The following is a 26888-nucleotide window of genomic DNA, read 5'->3' as shown; positions in this document are numbered from 1 at the left end:
AGAGTAGAGCTGTAAAAATGGACTATCCAGCCCTAAATGGATCGGTATTGATGGGCCCTGGGCTTTTTAGGATTGGGCTAAAAGATTTAATACCCGGGTCCGGCCCTATATGAACTTCGGACTACCCGATCCTAAATAAACTTTTGTTATTTTAAAAAATAAAATAAAACTCCATAATATTTATTGTAAATCAAATAAAAATTATGTTATTTTAAACATAATATATTTTTAAGTACTATATTATCTCTTATAAATACTATAATGTGTTTCTAAATATAATGTATGTCTAAATTGTATAAAATTATACTTGAATATTTATTATAAGAGAAAAACTAATATAATATAATATGATAAAAAATGTTGATTATATTAATGTATAATATTTAAAAGAGAAAGATTGAATAAAATAGAGATAAAATTTAGTGAAGTGAGAAAAATCAATATGTTATTTTGGAGTAAGATAATATACATATTAATATATATTTTTAAAATTTATAGCCTTAATGGGTAGCAGACTTTTCAGAGCTGGGCTAAAAAGGCCTTGAAAAATATGGGCTCTAATTATAAGGCCAAAGCTCTATGATTTTTCGGGACCGACGGACTGGCCCATATGGGCTAGCCCGTTTTGACAGCTCTACTTGAGAGGTACAACAACTTATTGTATTATGTTTAGCAGTAGACATGGTAATCTTTCAATTTGAGGATAAGTTGAATCGGACTATGCAGATGATATGGATGATAGAAGATTTATAACATAATATGTCTTTACTCTCGCATGTGGATCTATTTGTTAGAAATTATCATTTCAATCCGTAGTGGTTATTTCTATAACTAAAATAGATTAAATGGAAATAGTTTAGGTTGCTAAAGAGATCTTATGGCTTACATGATTGGTTAGGAAATTGAATGTTAAAAAAGATGAAGATGAATTGCATTGTAATGGTCATAGTGCTATTTATTTGACAAATAACGCTAGAACCAAACATATTAACGAGAAGCTTCAGAAGACCGAAGAGTAATTGACATCTGAAAAGACATTACTTAAAAAGGTTCATCCTTTAAAGAATGCAACTAATATGTTAACTAAGTAAGAAATGATTTTCTTATTCAAGTAATGTTCATGTAACTCTTAATATTTTTATATAATTCATGCATAATTCTTGAGTAATTCTAAATATATTTTCGTTTAAATTATCTTCCAGGTTTAGATAATCCATTCATTTTCTGCTATGCATCTGTGGCAAATTATTTATGAGTATAATGAGGAGTTTACTTGTGCCTATTACATTTCTACAAATGGAAATAAGGGCATACGACTACTAAGATGTGTGGAAAATCCCTGGACCGTGTTTTGGTGGAGGACACATGTATTCACTACATACATTGATCAATGTCATACACGAGCCTTTGGGGATATCTTCTATTACTCAGAGTGGTTAGTTTGCGTGAGGCGACTCATGTACCTCCATCTACTATAGTGTATATTTTGATTTTGCTACTCGTCTCGTTTATTATAGTTTATCATTTATCAATGTAGTAATTGAATCCCCTCTAAGTTAGATCTTTGTGCATATCTTATAGTTTAGTGCAATTTATTAAATCATATTTTGCATGCATAAATTGAACTCTTACATAAAAGTTGATGCAATATGGTTCAAGTCAAATTAGTCTAATAGTTGGGTTAAAAAATGTATGAATGCTTGATTCCTATCATACTAGCTTCCGAGTCAATCTTACACTTCAATTTACTTTTAAAAAAACAATTTTTAGACGTGATTTGAATCAAGGTTATGCATGATTCGAATCAATGAATGACTGTGGAAATTCAAATTTTTCTTTTTTCTGTTCGATTCGTGTCACAATTTTTCATAATTTGAATCAATAGTGGATTTGATTTGAATCACATAAATCATTATTTAAATCATGATTCAAACCATGACACTGTTGATTCAAATAATTTAAAGCTTGACTCGAATCATGATATTGTTGACTTGAATTAATGAAAAAATTAACTCAAATCATAAGTGGACATCATATTTTAGTTTTTGATTCTGGTTGGTTGATTTGAAACAAGGGTTTCCTTGACTCGAATCAAGGGTGCAAAATTTGGGTTTCAAATTCTTGATTCAAATCATTTCTCTCATTCAACTCGACTCATACCCAATACTCTTGACTCGAATCAAAAGGGTATTTTTATTTATTTTTGTGCCTAATCTCAATCACCTATATACCATTTTCTCTCCCCCTCACCAAAATGATGATAATAATCATAACTTTGAATGTCTTTCTAAAAACTTGGAAACCCACTTTCAAATGAAACAACATTTTTCACATCTTTCTTTTGCATCTAAACTCGTCATTAACCTCTGGAAAGATTACCATGATTTAGTTGCTTCTCAATTCTTAAAGAGTGTAAGTTCTATCATAGAGGAGGTTCATTCTTTATGGATGTTTATGAATTGTGTTAGTTTATAGTTTTAGGGTTGGCAACAATATTGCTAAAACGTGGTTCATGACAGATGTTGAGCAAAATGTCTTAACATTTTGATCATACTGATACAACAGAGTTTGAGCTTACATTGAAGACAGATGTTGTAACATCCTGAACCAGAACCTCAGTACAGGATGTTTTAAATCTTAACAGATGTGATTTTGTGATATTTCTTTTAGATATATCTCAATAATATTCGCATGTCAAGAAGATTTAATCTGGAACTATAGAATCAAATCTCCAACAGAATTAAAGTTTCTAAAATTGGATGATTGGACAATTTAGGAAATTTGAAGATTTGTTCCAAGATTCAAAAACATTTCTCTATAGTCCTCAGCGTGTGTATCAAGTAATAATTGGGCAAAGGTTTCAAATTTTGTGGACTACTAAAGACTATTTAAAGAGAACTTCAACCTAATGTATTTAAAACTTACACAATTGTAAAATTAGGGGAAGTCTCATATCTGAAGTTTTGAGAGTCTTTTGTGTGTGTGTGTAAGTCACCCACGTATCTTTTGATACAATGTGGTAGACTGTTTGTTACTTGATGGTTAGTCAAGTTGGTATTCTCACTCTTTAAGCTTTTAAGCATAAAGTTGAGTATTGTTCTTGATTCAAGCTTTTAAGCAAGATCAAGTATTGTTCTTAGTTGAAGTTGTGAAGCAAGGCTAAGTATATTTTACTGGAAGTGTGGTATTCTTTAATCACAAGTTTGTGATTTGTTTTGTCATTAGGTTGTGACTTGTTTTGTAACAGTAACTAGGATTGGAACTGTTTATTTTTATCACTGCAATGATTGGAGGTGAGATGTCAATTTCTCATATATAGATGTTGGTTTCTAGGTAGTGATTAGGCGAGAAGTTGTAAACTAAAATTGCTTAGGCTTTAAACTAATACTGCTAATAGTGGATTTTCTTCATGGCTTGGTAGCCCCCATATTAGGTGTTGTTACACTGAACTGGGTTAACAGTTCCTTGTGTAATTTACCATTTTGCAATTGAATTTTGCATGCTTTTCTATTTGGTAAATATGTGTTCTGTTAGTAGATGATGTCATGACATCTGTCCTGGCAATATGATGTGTATTGAGACATTGGTCTTAACTTGATATTTGTGTTGGTTGCCATTCTGTGATTTATCTCTCAACAAAATTTATAGGTGGATGCTATTATTCTTTATCAGAAGCAGATGCCATAACATATGTCTTGATATCATGTTCTAATGTTGGAATATCAGTATGAACATGTTGAACTTATACTAGAGAATTTCAATTGGCATCAGAGCAGGCACCCTGGTCTGTTTAATGGGTGAGCTCTAGGGAGATAAATTTTGGTTATTATGTCTCTAGAAAAGCTATAATGATAGCATTCTGGAATTCATTGGACAACAGAATCTTGAAGGTTGTCAAGATTGTATCTTTGAAGGTGTAATCAATGGATCTAATGAGCATTGTTCAGACTGATCATCATAAGTTTTGTGACCAAAGATACTCTAGAGATTCTCAAGTCCACTCATAAAGGCACATCCAAGAGTTTTTGAAGAAACGAGCATGACTTTTTATCTCCAACTCTGTAGGAGGTTGTTACCAATTCTCTGATGAAGGGTCCTTTTTAATGCTATTATGCATTTTATCATGATTTGGGTAAATAGAAGATCAAGGTCAGATGTCAAGAACATTTTTCATATCATCAGCAAGATCTTTGATGACCAAGTAAAGTTGGATCTAAAATAATTTGAAGGCTTTGGACTTGCTTTGGCAGCTAACTCATGCAATGTTTGTGAGAATGGTGAACAATTGGTTCTAGTATGTTGAGATATTCTTCAAGATTAGAAGATGACTGCTAAAAGGTATATGGTTTGATTTTCAAGGATTTAACAAGAAAAGAAAATCTTTAGTGACATAAATTTGTTTCTATTCAAGGCAGAGCTGAGTCAATGATGTCAAACATCATGTCTCAACATCATTCCAGACATCAGAATCCTTAAGCTAATGGCAAGGGCTTGAATTAGAAATGTCACTTATGTTGGAAAGGATGAGCATATCAATCCACCTTATTCTCAAGACGTATGTCTATCCCAAAGGTTGACTAAAGAAGGGATAAAACTCAATGAAGAAGTTTCCCTTCCCTTAGAGTTTTTTTAAAGAAGACTGGTATATCTTCTTTGACTCTGGTTGTTCCAAACACATTACTGGAGTGAGAGAGTCATGATGATCTTTAAAGTATCACTCCATATCCTATGTCTCCATGGTGTAAAATCATATAGTGGAGAAAGCTGAGATACTGAATGGAACAAGATTAGCTAGTCTTAATAAGGTTTTACTTGCTGAAAGAATTAATGACTAGCATGATAATCATAAGCCAGTTGTGTGACCAAGATATGAAGATAAGGTTTATTGTCTGGTCACTAATAAGATGAATGAAGTTTGATAAGGGAGCTAAATCTAAAAAACGGTTATTATTTGTGTGGTTCCTCGAGAATCCACTTGCTCATCAACATGCTTATTAATCAAAAGCAAGATAATGCCTAGATGTCATACCAAAAGTGGTAACATCAGACTGTTGACAAAGTTCTATAACTTCCTATCTTGGAACCAATGAAGTTAATACAAGGTAGAAGACTTTCCTTTAAGTCTATTGATGATTTTTCTAAATAATCTCCTGATTAATCCATAACAAAGAAAAATCAAAGATCTTCATCATCTCCTTCAAGATTTCAAAAGGATGTACTCTGCTGAAAGCAGAAGTTTTTAATACTCCAGAACCTAAGTCAATGGTTTAATCATGGAGAAAGAGCCTTATGTCCAAACAGATGTTGGAATATCATCTAAGCAGATTGGCACTCCAAAAGTGAGATTGATTCTAAAGAGCTAGCATGTACTGAATCAAATAACTTCCAAGTCAACAATGTTTTCTCCATAGCTCAGCTTATTTATGTAAGAGAATTCATTATTTGGATTTTATATCACCTACTGTTTCAAAGATGAAATACTTAATTATGGTGAATTTAGGAGTAAAATTATAGGCCAAGTCTGATAATTTGTTTCTTCTTAGAAATAATTTTTCGTCCCTTGGGTCAGCAATGAGCTAATCCTGATCTTCAACAAGGGCTATGTATTATGCTAAGAGAGTATTACTTTCAATTGTTTTGGATGCTAGAGAAATACAGTGTCCAACCGAATGTCCTAACATTTTACTATGGAAAAATGGTTTAAATCCTAACATTCAAGGATGTCAGTGTGCTTAGCTGATCAAAAAGCATTCTACTGATTATCTCAAACTTTAGGGTCTTGTTGCAGGCTATAAGGGTAATTTAGGGATTTTCTACTATTGAAGAAACATAGTTATATTTGTATGGAAGGCTATAAGGATGATTCATTGCCATCGTGTGTTGGCTTTCCACAAATCGCTTAGCCAATGCTCTAGATACTAGATGTTGGGAATCATACCAAACCTATGGAGAATTTCTAATCAATCTTGATATACAAGATTCAGCCAACCTTGATTGCAAGATGATTCTGATGCACAATTCTTAATTTAGAAGAAAAGAAAATATAAATTGGGAAAGAAAGATAATTACGGTTTGAACAAAATAAGGGGAAGAAGAAGAATTTATGCAGAGTTTCTCTCTTCCCTTCAAACTGAAGTTTATTCTTTGCAACTACAAGTGAGTAATATACAATAATAGGGGTTACTCCCTATTTATAGATTTTGGGTTTGCTTGCTTCCTAAGAAAAGCCCAAAATACCTAATTCTATTAACTACAAAACTATGCATAAATTGAAATCCATTCGAGACAGCTCCTTCGAGAATTCGACACACACAAATTCAACACAGACACAATAGGCTATTTTGACACAGCCTTGTTTCTGTCAAGCAACATGCTTCGAAACAAGGAATTACAATCTCAACATATACCCCTATTTATTGACTTTTACTTTATTCAACCACTCTATAACTACAATTAATAAGGGTATAAAATACTAAATTATATCTTAATTATTAACTTCGGTGTTGAAGTTATAAAATTACAATAATAACTAACTTAGGTGTTGAAGTATTTGCATGTATCATTCTCAACACTAGATTGAAACATCAAGGCATCACTTTTTTTAATAAGGGCTGGTATATCGAAAAAGAAAACGTGTTGCAACCAAAGATACAAAAGAGAAGAACTATGTTAGCCCCACAAAAAAGAAGAGAACCTAAAGAAAGTTATGCCTAATCTATTCGTTACAAAATCACCTCTAATCCCAATAGGGATTGAGAAAAAAACTGTAGAATTTGCATTGAGGTCTATATTTGCAAAAAAATCCAGCGCAAAAATTTCCTTCCCTATATATACGCGTGATGAGTAAGATAGAGATGTTATAGGGGTCAGTGCTCGCAAGCCACGTGTTTCTTAACCTTCGGGGAATCAAGCTAGGGTTGAAGAAAGTTTTGACAACCATAATACAATCAGTTTCTATCAAAAGTCACTACAAAAAACACGCTGGATTGCGGCAGTTAATTTGAGGGGTTTTAAAAAACCCCCGAAAATTGGAACAAAAATTAATAGTTTCTATTTTATGGGAAAAATAATAAAGAAATTTACAAGGGTTTAAAACCCCCGTAATCATGGCGCAATTTTACTCTAACTTTTGGTCTTCTAATCAGCTTTTTTAATAAAAGTTTTTGGCGCCAAATATTTTTGTACCAAAACTGGCGCGATTAATTATATTTTCGTTTTTAATTTACATTAATTAATAATTAAAGTAATACATAATATGATATAAACAATAATAATATAACACACACACACACATATATATATATATATATATATATATATATATATATATATATATATATATGTATAAAATAAAATAAAAACAGAGAAACCCTTTAGTTAACCATTCCACCGCTTCTCACATTACTTCATTCTTCAACCTGCTTCTTACAACACAACACCGGTTTTGCTCTCCACCGTTGGCATTCCACCCTTGTCTATTGCTAAGAACAATCTCCGATTATTCTCCAGTCTTCTTTTTCACTAAGGTTAGTTTACTGTTCTTTATATTCTCTTTACTAAGAACAATCTTTAAAATCTTGTTTGCTAAACCATCTTACAAATGATGTTTTCTCTCTTCCCTATTTCAATGGAAGCATTATTGAATAGTAAGAAAGTTCATTTCCAAAGAGAAATAAATTAGATGTTTGATTTGGGAATTTAGGGTTCATTAGTTTTAATTTCTTTTTACATTGATTTCTCTGATATGGACAAGTAGTAAGAGGGTTTATTTTCAAAGAGAAATAAATTAGAGGTTTGATTTAGGAATTTAGGGTTTATTAGTTTTAATTTCTTTTTACATTGATTTCTCTGATATGGACACAAGTATTCATCGTGTAAATTCTGATATGCAGTGTCTTTTGGCATTGATTTACCTGGTATGTTGAACATGTTATAAAACTCTTCATTCATTACCTTTGGCATTGGTTTTCTTGGTACGTTGATATTCCCAAGTAATGAGTAGTAGCCACTGTTAACATTTCCTTGGCACTTAATTTTTTTTTTATAATAAGTTTATATATTTAAGGTAGCTACTGTTAGAATTTTGAACTTCCTCCACACATGTGGTTAGAAATTCATAAGTATTTAGAGAGAATTATAATAGAAAAATCACACATTTTTGTTTATCAATTTATATATTTAAATAATATCTTGGCAAGTTATTTCAATAATAAAATTTTGAGTTTATAATATAAAAAATCATTTGAGAAGGAGTAAAGATATGTGAACACAACATACACATTGTATTCATATAGTTTCAAAATAAAAAGGCTAATAATAGTGTATATTTTATGATTTTATCAAAGTGTCTATTTTATTTTATCTTTTACTTAGACTAATAATCTCTAGAGAATATATTTTGTCCACCCTTACTCTTAAATTTTTCTCCACTCCTAAATCTCTATATGATTGTTTATTTTATCTTTTACTTAGATAATAATCTCTATAGGTCTCAGTTAGATTCTAAATTTCTGTCCACCCCTACTCCTCTCTATATATACAGATCACTTAAGAAGGAGTAAAGATATATGAACACAACTCACACATTGTATTCATATAATTTAAAAATAAAAGGCTAATAATAGTGTATATCATATGATTTTATCAAAGTTTCTATTTTATTTTATCTTTTACTTAGATAATAATATCTTTAGGATACTTTTTTCTTTTTTAGTTTTATGTTACATCTTTATTCATGATAACTTTTATAGGTATGGATAAGTCTTGGATTTCAAAGCTACATACCACACCTGAATATGAAATTGGATTAGATATATTCTTATATTTTGCTTTTAAAAAGGTGGCTGTTGGAGATACAATACGATGTCCATGTCCGATGTGCAGGTTTTTGAAACCGCAAACTAGAAGTGTAGTTAGGGATCACTTACTATGCAAACCATTTCCCAAGAACTATGTCGTATGGACCCTTCACGGTGAGAGAAAACTTCCAGAGTCTTCTAGAAATGAATACTTTGTGCAAGATAAGTTTCAATCGGATAATATGATGGAAACAATGCTCAATGATGCATTTGATAACTATAGGCAAGATGCTGCTAATTTAAATGAAACAGATATGATAGCTTTAGAGGACATACTAAATGAAGGGACGGGAGTTGATAGTGGTGATTTTCGTGAGTTTCTCAATGATGGAAGCCAAATATTGCAAGAAGGAAGCAATTACACAAAACTTGAATTTATAGTCAAATTATATCATATAAAGGTCTTGTGTGGATTAAGTGACAAAGCAATTACTATGATATTAGATTTGTTGAGAGACGCATTTCAACAATTAAATTTGCCTCATTCATTTTACGAGGCAAAGAAAACCATCAATAAACTTGGTCTTGATTATACAAAGATCGATGCATGTCCAAATGATTGTATCTTGTTCTTGGGAGATGACGAAAAAGAACTGCAAGCACGCAAGCATTGTGGAGCATCTCGATGGAATCCTAAGAAAAAGAAGAAGCAAGCTGCAAAGGTGTTGCGTTACTTTCCACTAAAAACAAGATTACAAAGATTGTTCATGTGTTCTAAGACTGCAGAGCATATGAGATGGCATGCTTTGGACAATAACACTAATGGGCTATTAAGACATCCAAAGGATGGTGAAGCATGGAAGAACTTTAATTTAATTCATCCTGAATTTGCCTCAGATCATCGAAATGTTCGCTTGGGACTTGCCAGTGACGGTTTTAACCCATTTGGGACCATGAATTCTAAATATAGTGTTTGGCCAGTGTTCTTGATTCCATATAACATTCCTCCTTGGATGTGTGTGAAACACACTTCATTCATCTTGTCAATGATCATTCCTGGAAAATCGAGTCCTGGAAATAGTATAGATGTTTACTTACAACCCCTTGTGAATGAGTTAAAGGAGCTATGGAATGATGGTGTGGTAACATTTGATGTATCAATGAATGAAAGTTTTAGAATGCGGGAAACTCTAATGTGGACGATTAGTGACTTTCCGGCTCTAGGTAATCTGTCTGGTTGGAATACACATACAAGTTTAGCTTGCCCAAATTGTAACTTTGACTCAAAAGGTTGTCGTCTTAGTAAAAGTAAGAAGTGGTGTTTTATGGGCCATCGTCGTTTTTTGAGCAGAAATCATAGATTTAGACTAAATCGAGTTCGCTTTAATGGTGACATAGAAGAACGAAATCCTCCATCAAAAATATCAGGATCTGACATTTTAAGGCAAACAAAAGATCTTAATTTTACATTTGGGAGAGGAGAAATGTTGGATGGTAATAAAAAGAGACCTAGAAAAAAAGTTCAGCAGTGGAATAAAAGAAGTATATTCTTTGAACTTCCATATTGGGAGTTTAATTTGTTGCGTCATAATCTAGATTTTATGCATATTGAAAAAAATGTGTGTGACAATGTCCTGTATACTTTTCTCAATGATATGAATAAATCAAAAGACAATCTTAATGCTCGAAAAGATTTACAAGAGATGGGTATTAGACTTGATCTTTGGCCTAATGAAAAGGGAGATATCATCTTGCTTTGTTTTCACTAACACATGATACAAAAAGGTTGTTTCTCAACACATTGAAAAATGTTAGATTTCCAGATGGTTACTCAAGTAACATTTCTAGATGTGTTGATTATGCTCAACAAAAGATTTTTGGTTTGAAAAGTCATGATTGTCACATTTTATTTGAATACTTGCTACCTTTAGCCATTCGCAATTTATTGCCAAACCATGTCACAACAGTCTTGGTGGAGTTTTTTTCGTTTTATAGAGTTCTTTGTGGGAAAAGTTTGAATATTTTCGGCCTTCAAAATCTCTAAGAGCGTATTGTTATTACACTTTGTCATTTGGAAATGTTATTCCCGCCATCATTCTTCACAGTTATGGTTCATTTAAGTGTTCATCTAATAGAGGAGGCCAAACTTGGAGGTCCGGTGCATTATCGGTACATGTATCCCATAGAGAGGTAAATTAATTACGTTTACAATTTAAAGCATCTTGTTATGTACATCAATATTGTATACACTAATTCTATTTAGGTTTTATAGGGAATTAGGTCATTTGAAATCCTTTGTACGCAATAAGGCTCAAGCAGAAGGTTCTATAGCTGAGGGTTACATAATAGAAGAGTCTCTCACATTTTGTTCCCGGTACATTGAAGATATAGAGACACGATTCAATAGACCTAGACATGTTTGTGATAACTTAAATGAGAATGAATCTTCCTTTGCATCTCCCATCTTCCCTCGACTTGGTAAACCAGTAGGAGCTTCCTCAGATTCCACATTAACTCCTATGCAAAATATTCAAGCTCATCGATATGTTCTTCTAAATTTTGCAATAGTCACACCTTTTGTTGAGTGAGTAAATAAAATGATCTTCGTCTTGTTTATTGTTGGAATAGTTTAAGTATCCTAGCCTTATTTAATGATTTAAATATGTTTAATTAACAAGTGAATTTAGATAATTCATAAGGAGAAGTTCAAGGTCAAGAAGACCTTCATATACGGATATAGAAAAAAGAGTGTATAGAGATTTTGTTGACTGCTTTCAAAGATTGGTAAGTTATAAATAATCATCCAAATTTTCTTGTTATTTTATGCTCATTTCATGAGATCTAGTCTCATATCATAACTAATACAATTACTTTAATTTAGATTTTGAAATCAGATTCAGCCAACTCATACTCAGGTGACCTAAAATTCTTAGCGCGGGGACCTTTGAACAAAGAAAAGAGATATGCTTACAACATTAACGGGTTCAAATTTCGGACATTAGCTAGAGAAGAGGGATTAAGAACACAAAATAGTGGGGTTTTTCTAACATCCAACACATCTTGTGTTTCAAGTAGTGTTGATAGAAACTTAAGACAAGCTGACTTGCCTTATTATGGGAAGTTGGAAGATATCATTGAGATTAAATACTATGGTCATTTCAAGGTTGCTCTTTTCAAATGCAAATGGGCCGATACCACGCGAGATAGAGGGTTTAAAAAGGATATTTGGAATTTCAATTGTGTAAATTTTGATAGATTGATTCATAATGGTGATCGTGAAGAACATGATCCGTACATTGAGGCATCTCAAGCTCAATAGGTGTATTATGTTGATGATTTGGTTAATAATGGATGGAGTGTTGTCGTGCATTTAAAGCCAAGAGATTTGTATGAAATGGGGGAAGAAGTAGAAGAGGAAGTTCATGAAAACATGTCATATGAAGAACATGAACATCCTTTGAATTTTAATAACAATGATGATGAGTATGTGCAGTTAGCTACAAATCATTTGAATGATGATGTAGTTGATTAAAATACACATATTCCAAGCCATTACGATGTATATAAAATATTAGGTAGAACTTTTCAATTTCAATGTTTTCAATTTCAATTTCTTTGTTATGAGAATCAATTTAAAGTTTTGCACCTGGGATGATGAGGTAAGGTAGACTCCATTATGTGCTACTGTGTGTGCAGATCTAAAGGAGCTTAGGAGGATGCAAACATTGATGTTTATTTAATATTTATTTTTCTACAACTGTTATTTTAATCATAATTATTAAATGATGGGAAGTTGTGAACTAATTTTGTTTTTGGATTATTTATTGATTTGTATAACTTGTTTTTTTTGTAAAAGTTGTTTAATTTATTTATTTTGTTATAATAAGCAGGCATAGCGAAGCAAAAGCGTTTCCCAAATCCATTAAAGTCAACACCGCAAACTACACGTGCAACACATTCTCAAGCACCACAAGCACCTCAGGTTCATACTTCACCTCAAGTTTCCCAAGCATCCCAAGCTCCTCAATTTCCACCTCAATCTCATTCTTCATCTCAAGTTCCATCCCAAGTTCATCTTACACATCAAGTTCTACCTAGAGTTCATACTTCACCTCAAGTTCCACTTCAAGCTCATGCTTCATCTCAAGTTCCAACTCAAGTTCATCTTACATCTCAATCTCTACCTCAAGCACCAACTTCATCCCATTCATTACCTCAAGCTCAAAATTCAACTCATTCTTTATTTCAAACACATCATAGTGAACCATCTCCAATACAAAGTCCAACTAACTCATCACCATTGAATGGTACAACGCCAATGGAGTCTCTAGAAATTCCACAACAATCTTAAACATCTAGGCAATATGTTGGGCGTGAATTTGTGGAATATTGGACTGTTGAATCAATAGGTATATGTGCTATATTTTGTTAGTTTATTTTACTTTTTTATGATAGATTTATGATATAATTTATTTTATTTCTCAAGATTCACAAGGAGCTACTAAGAAGATAAAACTTAAGTATTGGCAAGTCAATGATTTACCTATTGGGGAATGAGTAATTGTACACTTTGATGACCGATATGCGGCATATGGTGAAGCACAAGGTTTGCTAGCAGGATATTATGGAACATTAGCAACTAATTCCAATTTATTTCCAATTAATTTTGAAAGGTGGTCTGGAAAGTTAGGCATGCCAAAATCTTATTTTGATAATTGCTTTGAAACTGATTTGAATGTATTAATAATTTGTTACACCTTCTATATTGGACTTACTTTGCATATTTAAATCCCTAAAGTTTGACTTTGTTTTCTCTTGAAGCCTCGATTTCAGTTTAACACTAATGAAACCATGGCAAAGAGATATTACAAACTTAGCATTTCAAAGAAGTCGACTGCACATAGACAAAGTTTGTGGATTAGATTTAACGATCCATCTCAATCCCGAGATGAAATCATAAGTAATGTTCCAGTTGGTGTAGATCCAACTCAATGGGCTCATTTTTTTAATTATTGCTTGAAACCGGAAACAATGGTGAATTTTAATTACTTTTATTGATTTATTGTTGTATTTTAATTATATTATTAATAACTTAACTTGTATTCATTTTTTATAGGAGCGTTGTCGCAAAAATAGAGAAAATCGTAGCAAGCAAGTGATTCCTCATACCGGTGGTTCTAAACCTCTTCCGAGAAAAAGACATGAGATGGTAGTTTTACAAATTAACTTTGTATGTTCTACTATTTGATATGATTTTATATCTATTTTAACATAATTTTTCTTTAGTTTTTGGAAACCGGACAACAACCTAGTCGTGGAAAATTATACATTGTAACCCATAAAAAAAAAGATGGGTCGTTTGTAAATGATGCGGCAAAGAATATTGTGGTAAGTTCATGACGAGCACAATCTTAATAATGTTCAAGTTTATCTAGTCATTACCATAACTTGAGAATTCTATTGTTGACTTTTTAAATTACAGTTTGAAAGCTTAATAGTTGGTTCATGATAAGCAATGTCTATTAGTTGTTCCTTGTATTATTTATCCCTGACAACTTCATGTATCTTCTATTTGTTTTATTCTATATTAACCAATCATGCTACTTGCATGCATTTTGATTTTTCCCTTTTTATTCTTCATTTGAAAGTTGAATAGTTAGTTTAGACTTTCCCATACATAATTTTAAAATATTATACATTTTGATAACAATGTTTAATTCATAAATTATTAGTTAAGTATTTTATCTAATAAATTGTTTCTTGTATAATTTCAGCCAAGTGATGTTGTAAGTGAGCCTAATTCGCTGTTGATTGCAACAGGAGCTTGTGGTGGTAGCAACATTTGACGTGTGTTTGATTAAGAGATTGAACAAGACTGATATTGATATTCTATATTTTTATTATTTTGACCCTTTAGATGAAAAGTTATGTTAGACTAAATTTGTGTTTGATTGTCACATTAAATATAACACTGAATATTTTTGAACAACACATTATTATCATGTTCAAGTTGAAGATATTATTATGAATTTGGTTTATATGGTTTCATGTTAAATAGAATTATGTTATACTGGTAATTTTATTTTATTTTTTAAAATTTTTGTAGTATAGTAATTACATTTAATATCTAATAACAATTATTATAATAAAAAACATAGTGTAAATTTTTTTTCAATACAGCAAAAAATAAAAAAGGTAAATAATTTTTTTAATATAATTATCTAAAAATAATTAATTAACCAAAAATTAATTGATAAATATGAATACAAAATAAAACATATTATTTATTGTGGAGGTTCCAAATCCCCACAAAACAATTTAAAAAATAAATTAAAAAATGTATTAATATGATGTTAGAGGCGGTTGAGGAATGCCTCAAATTAACTCTACATATTGTGGAGGTTTACAACCTCCGAAAAACAACCCCTGCAGTTTGATACCAGCTGTTGGTCAGAACCCCCGCATATATACTATGGGAATCGTAACTTCGGGAGTTTTAACAAATCCCGCAAAATACGTTACGGAGGTCATAAACCCCCTCAAAATGGGTATAAACCCCCCGCAAATCGAACGCTTTTTTTGTAGTGAGCTTGCGCCAACCACAAACTTTTGCAATATCAATAGCTTTCAAAATAGTAGAGAATTCAGCATATAACGAGGATGCAGTTAATAAATTTTCTGTAAAGGCTAACAAACACTCTCCATTATTGTTACTAAAAATGCCACCATATCCATGAGCGCATTTGTATTAGGAGAATACACTTCGCCATTATTACACTTGTACCATCCCTTATTTGGAGGGGACCAGAGAACTTCTTTAATGTTAGGGGCTCTAGGATGACGTATTTTAACATCAAAGGCCTTTATCAAAACAAAATATAAATTTAGATGAAAGAATGATTGACAAAATTATTTCCAACCATCTTAGTCTGAGCCAGAATTCGGATAATGGAGTTCCTGCAGCTATGCTTCTAGTTATTATGCTTGAAGTCATTATGGAGTACCAAATTTGATTTAGAGTGTAAATGATAGTTGCCTTCAACACCAAATCAACTTTATAAGATGTGCCAATGTTGTATAAGTGAAACCAGTCTTCGAGGGAACTGAGAGTGGAGAGAATCCATGCCTTTCTGGTAAGCTATTTCCAAAGGATCTTGACAAAACTGCACTGAAAAACAAGTGTGATGCACTCTTAACTGTAGATTGCACAAGCATCAAACGGATGCCAAAGAGATACCTCTAGATATAACCATACTTTCAGTCAATATTTTAAAAACCAGACCGGGCGGTCTGACCGGTTGAACCGGGAACCGGACCAGTAACCGGAATGGTTCGAAAGCTTGATCGGGATTGTCACAAAACCTGTGGAAAAACGCAAAAACCAGGTTGGACCGGAGAAAACCGGGAAACCGACGGTCCAATGTCTGACTTTTCTTTTAAAATTTTTTTCTTCTCAAAACGACGTTGTTTTGAGTTTTAGAAATTACAGAAAAAAAATATGATTTTGAGTTTTCCTGTTCCAACGTATTGAAGAAAGAAAAAGAAACTCAGATTCAGAACTCAACCTAGCTTATACTCCCACCACTGCGCCGCCGCTTGCTTCCCGCTGCACCACCGTCACTTTCTAGGTTCAATATTCCTTCTGTTTCCATTCATCTTTGATCTATATTGTCATATATGTGTTAAAGATTGATATTATTATTATTAATATTATTATTATTAATATTATTATTATTAGTAGAATAATATAATGAATATTTAGTGATTTAATAAATAATTATTTAATTAGGGAAGGGTAAGGTTGGAATTAAGTATTAGAGGTCTAAGGGTTAGTATTGGAATAAAAGAGAATTAGAAGTTGAGAAAAGGAAGAGTTACGTAGAAAAGTGAAAAAACATCGTAGAAGTGAGAAGAGGAAGAAGAACAAGCTAGAGAGGAAGATCAAGGGAGGACTAGGGTAATTTCAAGAATCAATCTCCTCAGGATTTTCTGAGCAATTTCGAGGTAAGGGGGGTTTCCATGCTATTATTCTTGATATGGGTTTATGTATAATGATATAATTTGGGGTTTTGGGGATTTTTCGTTATGTGATAATTTTGATGATTGTTGATTTATGAATTCTATGTTGTTATGATGATTGTTGTTGGAATGATAATTGGTTGCAATTGTTGTTATGAGATTGTATAATTATGAAGTGTATGATATAAATGTGTTGTTGTTGCGTGTTCGCGTGTCAGAGTCGGAATGAAGTTACGAACAATCTTGAAAAGGGCTTTTGTTCTTGAAATTGCTAGAATTGAAATGTTGTATAAGTGAAACCAGTCTTCAAGGGAACTGAGAGTGGAGAGAATCCATGCCTTTCTTGTAAGCTATTTCCAAAGGATCTTGACAAAACTGCACTGAAAAACAAGTGTGATGCACTCTTAACTGTAGATTGCACAAGCATCAAACGGATGCCAAAGAGATACCTCTAGATATAACCATACTTTCAGTCAATATTTTAAAAACCGGACCGGGCGGTCGGACCGGTTGAATCGGGAACCGGACCAGTAACCGGTATGGTTCAAAAGCTTGATCGGGATTGTCGCAAAACCGGTGGAAAAACGCAAAAACCGGGTTGGACCAGATAAAACCGAGAAACCGGTGGTTTCCGTAAACCGACAGTCCAATGTCTGACTTTTTTTTAAAATTTTTTTCTTCTCAAAACGACGTTGTTTTGAGTTTTAGAAATTACAGAAAAAAATATGATTTTGAGTTTTCCTGTTCCAACGTATTGAAGAAAGAAAAAGAAACTCAGATTCAGAACTCAACCTAGCTTATACTCCCACCACTGCGCCGCCGCTTGCTTCCCGCTGCACCACCATCACTTTCCAGGTTCAATATTCCTTCTGTTTCCATTCATCTTTGATCTATATAGTCATATATGTGTTAAAGATTAGGTTAGTTTAAGTTTTAGGGTTAGTTTAATTTTTAGGGTGTTTTTTGTTTCCTCTGTTTCCATTCATCTTTGATCTGCAATTGAGTGTTTGTTTGCTGGAAATATGAATCCTTCAAAGCAATGCAGCCCCTTTTCCTGTTTCACGGTTCACGCCTCTTGCTGACAAACTCTTTCTATCATTCTTATTTTTTTTACTATCTTCATATACAAATACTTTATGTACACAAATCTAAGCATCAGATACATTAGTTTAATATGGTAGGGATATCACTTGTAAATTTTTTAACCTATTAACCAAAATCTCCACCTTTAATTAATACCTTAATACATGTGTTTTTCAATGTTTTTAAAACATTGGCCGGAGCAATTGATATGTTTTTTTGAACAACTTTTTGTTGTTGTTGAATTGAATTGATATTCTCTTATCCGTGAAATGCATGATTAGCTATCAATTTATTTTCCAATTATTTCAAAATATTTTATTTTCCATATGTTTTTATTTTCCAATTATTTCAATCAAAACAAATGGAGAACAGCAATACAATACATTAGCCACTATCAATTTTAATTCTTAATTTAGGATAAACCATAAACACAGAAACTTGTCATTATATTAAAAAAATATTAATTCTCTACATGCTTGATATGCTACTGCTTTTGAACTACTATCAATAAGATATACATGTTGTTACTAATATTATTTTATATAGTATTACTAATATTTAGGATATACATGATGTTACTAAATGACTCTAGCATGCTGTTACTAATCTTATTCTATATATTATTACTAATATTTAGGATATATATGTTGTTACTAATATTATTCTATATATATAGTATACTCTAACATGTCCCGTATCATGCAAACCAGATTGACATGCTGCTGCTTCTGAACTGTTTTATATTGAATTGCTTCTAATAAGTATTATATTGAACTATTTTATTTTTATAGGAAAATGGCATCTTCTGAAACACCATCATCACAACCACCGTGCCTCTTCAGCTCAAAGTTTAGTTCAAACTAATATTAGAGGAAAAACTTATATAGCTTGGGCACATTGTACTAAAAGTCCGGATGGAAAATCTCTTGTTTGCATATATTGTCACAAAGCTTTTGGTGGAGGTGAAATTCACAGGGTAAAACAACACTTGGTTGGAATAGTAGGAAATGTTGAAATTTGTAATTCAGTGCCTGCAGAAGTTCGTTTTCAGATGAAACAACATTTCAATCGGAGCAAGAAAAGAAAAACTTCAGATGTGGCTGAAAGCGAGTCATTTACTACGGATGAGGGTGAATTGCAAGTACAAACAAACCCACGAGTTGGTGCATCTAAAAAGAATGACGCTCGCATTGGTACTTATTTTTTACCCAGAACAACTCCGGGAGCTCAGCCTACTTTAAAAAGTGTGATGCAAAGTAAAGAAGTGGTAGAAAAATGTGATCTTGCTATTGCCAAGTGGTTTATTGATGCATATATTCCTTTCAATGCTGCAAATTCTCCGTATTTTCAACCTGCAGTTGATGCTCTTTGTTGCATGGGTGCTGGATATAAAGTTCCTACCATGCATGCTCTTCGTGGTAATTTGTTAAATAAGTGGGTTGATGACGTGAAGATACAAATAGAGCAATATTGTTCTATCTGGAAGGATACAGGTTGTACTCTTATAGTAGATGGGTGGATTGATCGTTGTAGGAGAACTCTTATCAACTTTTTAGTTTATTGCCCCAAAGGGACTGTTTTCATAAAGTCAGTTGATGCCTCTGGTGCTTCTAAAACTGCAGACACATTGTTTAAGCTTTTCAAGGAAATAGTGTTGTATGTTGGCCAGGAAAATGTTGTTCAAATAGTTACAGATAATGCTGCGAATTATGTTGCTGCTGGAAAGTTGTTGGAAAGGGAGTTTCCTAAGTTGTTTTGGTCTCCTTGTGCAGTACACTGTATTAATTTGATGTTGCAAGACATGGGGAAATTAAAGGAAGTATGTGAGCAATGTCACAAGCTTCAAAAATTACCAAATACATATATAATCATTGTTTTTCATTGTATTTGATGAGACAACATACAGGTGGAAGAGAAATACTTCGTCCCGCTCCAACCCACTTTGCTACTAATTTCATTGCATTGCAAAGTATTCTGTCTCATAAAGATGCACTAAGAGCCATGGTAACATCCAAAGAGTGGACAACCACAACTTATTCCAAATATGTCAAGGCAAAGCAATTTGTGGAACAAGTCTTAGACTCAAGCTTTTGGTCTAAATGTGCTGACATAGTGAAAATTACAGAACCTCTTGTACGTGTGTTGCGCATTGTTGATAGTGAAGATAAACTGGCTATGAGATATCTCTACCGAGCTATGTATAAAGCAAGAGAGGAGATTGAAAAGAGGTTTAGAAGAAATAAGTTGAAAGTAGAGCCTTATTTGAAGATCTTGGATAACCGTTGGGATGCACAACTTCGCAAAAATCTCCATGCGGCTGGTTATTGGTTAAATCCATCTTGTAGATTCAATCCAAAATATGAAAAAAAAAACAAGTCCACCACTCAAGGCCTTTTGGATGTCATTGAAAAGTATGTTTATGATAGCAAGGACTTCCGATCTAAATTAACTGCTGAGATGACGTCATTCAAAAATTGTGAAGGTAGTTTTGGAAGGACAACAGCTGTAGAAAACTGAGATGAAGTTTTTCCAGGTAAAATTATATGATAACCTTTATGTATTTTTGTACAATGTCATTGACAAGTATTTTAAAATGTTTTGTAATTTTTTCACATGCATTATTCTAGATCAATGGTGGGATACGTATGGAACCGAAGCGCCTAATTTGCAAAAATTGGCTATTCGAATTTTGAGTCAAACTTGTAGTGCATCTTGTTGTGAGCGAAATTGGAGTGTGTTTGAACATATTCATTCAAAAAAGAGAAATAGGCTGAAGCATCAAAAGCTTAATGATCTTGTTTATGTCCGTTACAACCTACGGCTACAAAATAGGTATTGCACTTATTATGTTTTATATGCTATGGTTCTATAGTTAAGAATATATGATATTGTTTGTTTTATTAAGAAAAATATATGGTTCTATACTTAAGAATATGTGATATTTCTTGGTTTGTTAAGAATATATATTATTGTTTGATTCCTCAGTGATTTATAGGACCAAGAAGAAACAAAATTATGACCCTATCAATTTTGAAACACTTGATGATCATTCTAATTGGGTGTTGGAGGATTCACCACCATTCTTGACCGTTGAGGAGGTGGAAGCACTACGCAAGGATCTTGCTAGTATGACAATTCAACCTATTTCAAATGATATTGGTATGGTATTAATTTTTGTGATTACAATTATGTTATTTTAATTTCTTAAAATATGTCAATTTCTAAACTCTATAAATTGATGTTGTTATAGATGAATTAAATTTGGATGAGGTTGATGTTGAGGGAGATGCACCACTTAACTCCGGAGAAAACAACCAAAGTAATGATATCATTGATGGGAAGATGTTGCAAATGCGATTGATTTTGCGGGAGATGATTTTGATATTGAAGGAGATCCAAACATTGAGATAATTTTATCTCCTTGGAACTAAATTTAATAGATATTTGAGTGTTTTTATTCTAAAGTACTTAATTAGTTTATGTTGCAATTTGATCTTTGTAATTTGTACTACTCTGTTATGTGTAATACTTAGTTTAAATTTGAACTAAAATTGTGATTTTTAAGTGCTGAGCAAACTATATTTGTGCTTTTTAAGAGCCTTAAATTATATGGATTATTAGTATTTTCAGCACCTAATACACAACTTTTGAATTTGTGATTTTTAAGAGCCTTATTTATAGATTATGTTGTTAATGGATCAACTTTTAAGTGCTAGTTATACTTTTTTTAGAGATTGAATGATCCGGTTTGACCGGTTTTATACCCATATAGTTTTGTTATAATGACTTAATCCGGTTTGGTCATGCGGTTCGACCAGTGACCCAGTGGTTCGACCGATGAACCAGTAACTCAGTATCCTCACCGATTTGATGACCGGTCCGGTTTTTAAAACATTGTTTTCGATAAGAAGCTTGTAATGAAGAATCTCTCAAACTGAAACAGACTTACTATGCGAGATGTCAATGTTCCATATGAATGTTGCCTAGAAAAATTAAGAGACAGTACCTTCTTTAAAATGCAATGTCAAACTTAAGTTCACCTCTCATTAATGAATAGCTCAAAACTTTGCAAGATCATATTACTATAATAAAATTACATCAATAATTAATAAACATATTTTTTATTTATTGAATTTTTAAAAATTGTGTGAAATTGTCACATTTAAATTATAATAAAAAAAGAAAATGTTAACTTATATCTTAAGAGTCCACATTTAAAAATTAAATATAAAATTTTTACTTTGAAACTTGTATATTATTATTTTTTTCAAATTTAAAAAATTAAATCATTCACTTTGTTAGTCTTTTTAAATGCAAATTACTAGCATAACCCTTGTAAAATATTGGAAGTGTCTCTAAATCTTTGCTTATTTATTTTGAATAAAAACATCTAAAATTAATCCAATACCGCGTAAAAACCCACGGTTCCCCAAACAAACAATGATCATTCCAAATCCACAAAACACCCTTTAGTCAGAGTCACCGTCAAACCCCACACCCAATCCAATCGCGTTCACACTACCTCACACGCTTCCTTTTTCCTTTACCTTATAAATCTCTGAACTTTCCTCATTCAAACTTCAACCATTCTAATCTCAACCCACAAAACAACACCGTCCTTAGTCAAATCCAAATTCAATGGAAATTAACACTCATCTTCCATTTCTCACCCAAGAAGACTATAATAACCTCTTCCAAGACATCCTCATCAACCCAACAAACAACAACATGAAGAAACGTAACCTTGAACCTACCCAAGAAAGACCACACAAACAACAAAAACAAAACAACAACATTAAGGATATCCTAGCTTCACTCCTTCTCTTAGAACAAGAAGAAACCACCGAACAACAAAACCGGTTACTCGATTCACAGCAACACAAATCCATGTCCAATTCCATCTTCAAAAACCAAACCCAAACCATGAACAACTACATGGAACATCTTCAAAATCACTACACCGAGTTAGACCAATCCCATCACACCAAATCCAAAAAAACCCGTCTCAATACTATCACAGCTGCTTCCCTAATTGCATCCGGTTCAGACCAACCACTCTCAACCCAAACCGGTTCAGAATCCAAAGAAATCAACCACCCGCACCAACGGCGCCTATGGGTAAAAGACCGGTCTAACAACTGGTGGGAGAATTGCAACCGTGAAAACTTCCCGGACGACGAATTCCGGAAATGCTTCCGGATGAGTAAACCAACATTCAACATGATCTGCGACGAACTCGACTCATCAGTCACAAAGAAAAACACAACCCTCCGCGACGCGATTCCGGTTCGCCAGCGCGTGGCGGTATGTTTATACCGCCTCGCGACCGGCGACCCGCTCCGCCTTGTTTCGAAGAAATTCGGTTTAGGAATATCGACTTGTCATAAACTCGTATTAGAAGTTTCTTCCGCTATAAGAACAGTACTAATGCCGAAATTTCTCAGATGGCCAGACGAAGAAACAATGCAGAAAACAAAACAAGAATTCGAGGGTATTTTCGGTATTCCGAATGTAGGTGGCACAATGTACACCACTCATATACCTATTATAGCGCCTAAAGTGAATGTTGGTTTGTATTACAATAAAAGACATACAGAAAGGAACCAGAAAACGAGTTACTCGATAACGGTTCAAGGAGTGGTTAACTCGAAAGGGGTTTTTAACGATGTGTGTATAGGTTGGCCCGGTTCGATGCCAGATAGTGAAGTGTTGGAGAAAAGTGCTTTATATGAGAGAGCGAAAAGAGGTAACTTGAAAGATATATGGATAGTTGGGAATTCGGGTTATCCGGTTTCGGATTGGGTTTTGGTGCCATATAAGCATAAGAATCTGACGTGGACGCAACATGGGTTTAATGAGAGGATTGGTGAGATTGAGAGAGTTGGGAAGGAGGCGTTTGGGAGATTGAAAGGGAGGTGGGGGTGTTTGAAGAAGAGGACAGAGATTAAGTTGCAGGATTTGCCGGTTGTTCTTGGGGCGTGTTGTGTTCTTCATAATGTTTGTGAGATTATGAATGAGGAAATGGATGAGGAGTGGAAGTTTGAGGTTTTTGATGATGAAAATGTTGTTGAGGATGGTGTTTGTTCTGTTGAGTCGTTGAAGGCTAGAGATCGAATTGCTCATTATTTGTTACATCATGGTCGTGGTGGGACTGGTTTTTTGTAGTTTTTTTTTAGTCTTTTATTTATGAAATTTATTTGTACTATATGAATTTTTGTTTAGATTAAATTAAATTAAATTAAATTTTTATTAATTCAGGATATATATATATAGTTGGTGTCAACTGTCAAATGTTTATGGTACGCGTTGTTTCTTTTTTCGCAAGTTTTGAGTTGTAAAATGTGACAGTACTAGAAGAAGTACGTGTTCGTCTTTGCTTCCCAACGTCTGACCCAAATAAGATGCGATTTTGCTTTTTGACTGTTTATCTTGTCAGAATGTGGGGACTTGGAGTCACCGTGTCTGCCTTTGATAGTAACATGTGCAAAGGCAGCAAATACAAAAAGTAAAAAGGAATTAATTTGGATTTAAATTCAATATGTTTTAGAGTCATGCCCAAAATTAAACTAAGCTGCCCAATTAATTTCTCTCGCAATAAAATATTCTTAAATATGTCTCTCTAATGATATAATATTAATAATAAAAAATTATATATATATATTAATATAGTGATGTAAATAAATGGTTGATAATAATTTTTTAATATATAATGATATAAAATTAGTTTAAAATAAATTTTTTATTTAACTTAAAACACATATTTATTAAACAATCTTTGTAGATATTTAATGAATTAATTATTTTATTAAAAAATTGAGTTAAATGAAAAGTATATTAATAAAACTAGGATTAAATAATTTAAAATTCTTCACTTTTGTTTATAATGCTTCTCAAGATTTTTGAAATTTTTTTAATAGTGATAGAAAGCATATGTCTTATTAAGTCAACTCAATTGTCGTTATAGAGTTGTCATTATAGATGGAATTTTAAATTAATATTTTATATTTATTTAATTTAATAATACATATTAATAAAAATTAAATTGTTGATTTATACATATTATTAATTTATTTGTATTTATACATTATAAAAATATTAATAAATTATTAATACTATAGATTAAATCATCAACCAACCATTTATATTCATCTATTTTAAACTAGAGCTACCTCCCACTAGAGATGGAGTGTCTGAAATTACAAATACTTAAAAGAACTATAATTCTATTAAATTTTATTTATATTAAACATTTTATTCTAATTTTAAAAATTACATTGATATTCCCTCCGTCTCATAATAGATGCAATCTTTAAAATTTTCACACTTTTTAAGATAATGATTAATTGTACTGATTTAAATGATAGTTATTGCATTTTCCATTAAATGACTTTTTTTTGTTCAGTGACACCGTTTTACTGTGGTGAGTGGGTACATGATGATTGATGAATAATCTCATGTGATGCTAAAAAAGATTGGAACTAGGATTACATATATTCACGAGCATTATCAATGTGTGAAGTTTAATAGAAGTGTCAAACTGGTTTTTAATTTTGGCATAAATTTTTTGGAATATTTGGAAAACATCTTAACGATTTTTCATTAAAAAATCAAATACATCGTGAAAAATCATCGATGAAAGTTACAAAGTAATAATGTCCTAAAGTTTACTTGACGCGACTAGGACCTCAAATATCATAATAAACTAAAGCAAAAGGTGACACGTCACTTTTATTTACTCGTTGACAATAGGTGTGGCAAGTATGTTTTCCTAATTGACAGGACTAACACTCAAATAACGAAAGCTTAGAAAAACTAGTAACTAAAAGACACATTTTATTAAGGCTAGGGTGACCCAAATAATGATGTGTAAATCTTTGAGAAGCAATGAAAGCACATGCTACCAATAGATATATATGATATAATCCTCCAAACTCACTCCCAGCTCCAATTGCTCGTCATGTATGTCGACTCTGAACATAAACATAATTATCAATAAAAATAACTGAACAATCAAGAGTACGAGTGAGCTTGTTGACATATATTAGATTAAAAGGACAACTAGGAATAGAGCACATAATCTAAAGACAAATTTGGAAGTGGGTGTTGTCATACCCCAATTTTTGACCCTAAGATTCTCCTAATCATTTGCATTTTTGCAATCATTAATCAAGATCGGAATCTTGAAGCTCCACCTTAGGTGTTATGCTCTCCCCATCTTTAGGGGATCACCAAGCACTCATGTTTGTTTAGCTTGTGAATATTTCTTGGTTATACTAACCAAAATACAAAAATATACCTTTTATCTTTCAAAACCTAATAGGTGATTGAATCAAGTGCATCCACACTTCTCCTAGAAGCTAGAGTTTTGAGGATCGACCCTCAATTAACTTGACATTTATGGAAGATAAATGGATTAAATTCAAAAGGAAACTTCCTCATAATCAAGTGTCACATGTGGATCATCACTCCACTTCATTTTGTCAAGTTCATCTTAAGACTATGTGTCTTGATTCATCAAGGAAACTTCATAGGTTCATGTGTTTATTTCCATGTCTTTTTCAACAAGTTTCCTCAAGTTATGAGCTTCACAATCAAGTGATTTTCAAAGTCTTATGTACCTCCTCATGCTTTATCATGCAAGAAAATTTCAAAGGATTCAAAGTTGATTCAAGAAGATAGACCTAATTGGATAATTTCTTAATTCTATGATCAAAAGGGCATAACTCCCTCGATTTTCAACATTTTTTAGTGATTTCTTTTGCAAAATACTATTCTTGACATCCTCAACGAATTCTCTTCACAAGTCAAGAGGAAATTTTGTAAAGAAAGTCATCAAGAGTGAGAAGACATTACAAGTCTCCTTTGAAAGTGTAAGGAATTGTGTACCAACTTCAAAAGATCATAACTTGCTCAATTTTTATCATCTTGATCCCATTATTTTTGCATTGTAATCTTGAGTGAGTCTACTTTGATCCATATCTGAAGATT

At 32.5% G+C, this 26888-nt stretch overlaps 3 protein-coding genes across 3 annotated transcripts; all 3 read left to right on the top strand.

The window, feature by feature from the left end:
- Positions 1–8752: 8752 nt before the first annotated feature.
- LOC131597620 (uncharacterized) lies at positions 8753–10567 on the top strand. Its single transcript, XM_058870307.1, has one exon. It carries the CDS (start codon positions 8753–8755, stop codon positions 10565–10567), a length of 1815 nt encoding a protein of 604 aa, XP_058726290.1.
- A 3082-nt stretch (positions 10568–13649) lies between these two features.
- On the top strand, positions 13650–21311 carry LOC131597619 (uncharacterized). The gene is made up of 9 exons (XM_058870306.1): positions 13650–13832; positions 13915–14007; positions 14085–14186; positions 14573–14630; positions 18692–19678; positions 19807–20382; positions 20528–20732; positions 20896–21059; positions 21151–21311. Exons 1-9 carry the CDS (start codon positions 13650–13652, stop codon positions 21309–21311), a joined length of 2529 nt encoding a protein of 842 aa, XP_058726289.1.
- A 1149-nt stretch (positions 21312–22460) lies between these two features.
- LOC131595040 (protein ALP1-like) lies at positions 22461–24153 on the top strand. Its single transcript, XM_058867262.1, has one exon. It carries the CDS (start codon positions 22539–22541, stop codon positions 24063–24065), a length of 1527 nt encoding a protein of 508 aa, XP_058723245.1. The 5' UTR covers positions 22461–22538; the 3' UTR covers positions 24066–24153.
- Positions 24154–26888: the final 2735 nt, after the last annotated feature.

This window comes from Vicia villosa, linkage group LG4, assembly GCF_029867415.1.
Source record: "Vicia villosa cultivar HV-30 ecotype Madison, WI linkage group LG4, Vvil1.0, whole genome shotgun sequence".
Taxonomy (NCBI): Eukaryota; Viridiplantae; Streptophyta; class Magnoliopsida; order Fabales; family Fabaceae; genus Vicia; species Vicia villosa.
Note: the sequence above shows the minus strand (reverse complement) of the source record. Positions and strands in the feature narration are given on the sequence as shown.

Excerpts from the sequence above, each read along its gene's own strand:
- LOC131597620 (XM_058870307.1), top strand. The coding sequence starts at position 8,753 with ATGGATAAGTCTTGGATTTCAAAGCTACATACCACACCTGAATATGAA.
- LOC131597619 (XM_058870306.1), top strand. The coding sequence starts at position 13,650 with ATGGCAAAGAGATATTACAAACTTAGCATTTCAAAGAAGTCGACTGCA. Across the intron at positions 13,833-13,914 it reads GCTTGAAACCGGAAACAATG|GAGCGTTGTCGCAAAAATAG; the intron begins GTGAATTTTAAT and ends CATTTTTTATAG. Across the intron at positions 19,679-19,806 it reads GTCTCCTTGTGCAGTACACT|GTGGAAGAGAAATACTTCGT; the intron begins GTATTAATTTGA and ends GACAACATACAG.
- LOC131595040 (XM_058867262.1), top strand. The coding sequence starts at position 22,539 with ATGGAAATTAACACTCATCTTCCATTTCTCACCCAAGAAGACTATAAT.